The sequence below is a fragment of the Miscanthus floridulus genome, chromosome 8 (genome assembly GCF_019320115.1).
Source record: "Miscanthus floridulus cultivar M001 chromosome 8, ASM1932011v1, whole genome shotgun sequence".
In the NCBI taxonomy this organism is placed as follows: domain Eukaryota; kingdom Viridiplantae; phylum Streptophyta; class Magnoliopsida; order Poales; family Poaceae; genus Miscanthus; species Miscanthus floridulus.
The window spans coordinates 229,878,091-229,880,032 of record NC_089587.1 but is presented as its reverse complement, the minus strand read 5'-3'; the positions used below and the strand labels follow the sequence as shown (position 1 = coordinate 229,880,032).

Sequence of the window (1,942 nt, the reverse complement as noted above, 5' to 3'; positions counted from 1 at the left end):
CAATGCTTGGAAATTTAGGGATAAAAGCGACATAGCTGTTCTATGTTCCAAGCGTTGGTGAAGACTTCACCCTTCTCGTTGGCCAGTTTGTAGGTCCCGGGCTTCAGCACTCGGGCAATGATGTACGGTCCTTCCCATGGCGAGGTCAGCTTGTGGCGACCCTTGTTGCTCAGTGCTAGCCTCAACACTAGGTCGCCTACCTTCAAGTCTCGGCCTCGGACGCGTCGGGCCTGATAGCGCCGCAGGCTCTGCTGGTATTTGGCCGAGTGTAGTAGAGCGACATCTTGGGCTTCCTCCAGTTGATCAAGGGCATCCTCTCGGGTGGTGCGGTTACTTTGTTCGTTATAGGCCTGTAGCCTCGGGGAACCATATTCCAAGTCGGTGGGGAGGATGGCCTCAGCCCCATAGACTAGGAAGAAAGGCGTGAATCCCGTGGCTCGGCTTGGGGTGTTCCTCAGGCTCCAGATGACCAACGGGAGCTCGGCGAGCCATTTTTTGCCAAACTTTTTCAATCGGCTGTGAATCCTTGGCTTGAGGCCTTGTAGGATCATGCCGTTGGCACGCTCTACTTGGCCGTTGGTCCTTGGGTGTCCTATGGCCGACCAGGCCACACGGATGTGGTGGTCGTCGCAAAACATCAGGAACCTTTTGCCGGTGAACTGCGTCCCGTTGTTGGTGATGATGGTGTTGGGGACCCCAAACCTGTGGATGATGTCAGTGAAGAACAGCACCGCCTGCTCGGATTTGATTCGATTGATCGGACGAGCCTCGATCCATTTGGAGAACTTGTCGATTGATACTAATAGATGGGTGAAGCCCCCGGGGGCCTTTTGCAGAGGCCCGACCATGTCGAGACCCCACACGGCGAATGGCCATGTGATGGGGATGGTTTGCAGGGCCAGGGCCAGGAGGTGTGTTTGCCGGGCATAGTACTGGCATCCTTCGTAGGAGCATACCAGCTTGGTAGCGTTAGCGACTGCCATCGACCAGTAGAACCCTTGTCGAAAAGCGTTCCCTACGAGCGTCCGAGGCACCGCATGGTGCCCACAGGCGCCCGCGTGTAAGTCCCAAAGCAGGGCTTGGCCTGCTTCGGAACTGATACACCGTTGGAGGACACCTGAGGGACTTCACCTGTACAATTCGCCGTTGTAGAGGGCGTAGGTCTTGGCTCGCCGCGCAAGCCATCGTGCTTCGGTTCTGTCGTCAGGAAGCTCCTCCCGATCGAGCCAATCGAGGAACGGGACTCGCCAATCCGCATCCTGATCAGTCCGTGGAGGCTCGGCGTTGACTTCCATGACCTCGGGCTTGGTCGAGGGGGTCTCAGCAGCAGAGGGGGCGTCAAGCTTCGGTTCGGGTTCCATAGGTGGGCCCTCCTCTGTTGCCGAGGTGTATCCAATGGAAGGTTTGTGGAGGTCTCTGGCGAAGACGTTCAGGGGGACCGGGACCCGTGCTGAGGCCATCTTTGCCAGCTCGTCGGCGGCCTCGTTGTACTTCCATGCGACGTGATTTAGCTCGAGACCATCGAACTTGTCTTCTAGGCGTCGTACCAGCTTGCAGTAAGCCTCCATTTTGGGGTCGAGGTAGTTTGACTCCTTCATCACTTGACCTATGACGAGCCGCGAGTCGCCTCGGACGTCGAGGCGTCGTGCCCCAAGTTCGATGGCGACTTGTAAGCCATTGATGAGGGCCTCGTATTCGGCCACATTGTTGGAGGCGGCGAAGTGGAGCCGCACCATGTAGCGCATGTGTACTCCGAGGGGTGAAATGAAGAGCAGACCCGCGCCTGCCCCGGTCTTCATCAGGGATCCATCAAAGTATAGGGTCCAGTATTCCGTCTGAATTTGAGTGGGTGGCAGTTGGGTATCTGTCCATTCAGCCACGAAATCGGCCAAGACCTGAGACTTGATCGCCTTTCGAGGCGCAAAGGTCAAGGTTTCCCCCA

The 1,942-nt window shown here is 57.2% G+C and overlaps 1 protein-coding gene across 1 annotated transcript; it reads right to left on the bottom strand.

The window, feature by feature from the left end:
• Positions 1-1,127: 1,127 nt before the first annotated feature.
• Positions 1,128-1,568, bottom strand: LOC136470785 (uncharacterized). Its single transcript, XM_066468515.1, has one exon. The coding sequence runs from the start codon at positions 1,566-1,568 to the stop codon at positions 1,128-1,130; it is 441 nt and encodes a 146-aa protein (XP_066324612.1).
• Positions 1,569-1,942: the final 374 nt, after the last annotated feature.

What these genes read in the sequence shown, in the direction of transcription:
- LOC136470785 (XM_066468515.1), bottom strand. Translation starts at nt 1,568, where the DNA reads ATGGAGGCTTACTGCAAGCTGGTACGACGCCTAGAAGACAAGTTCGAT.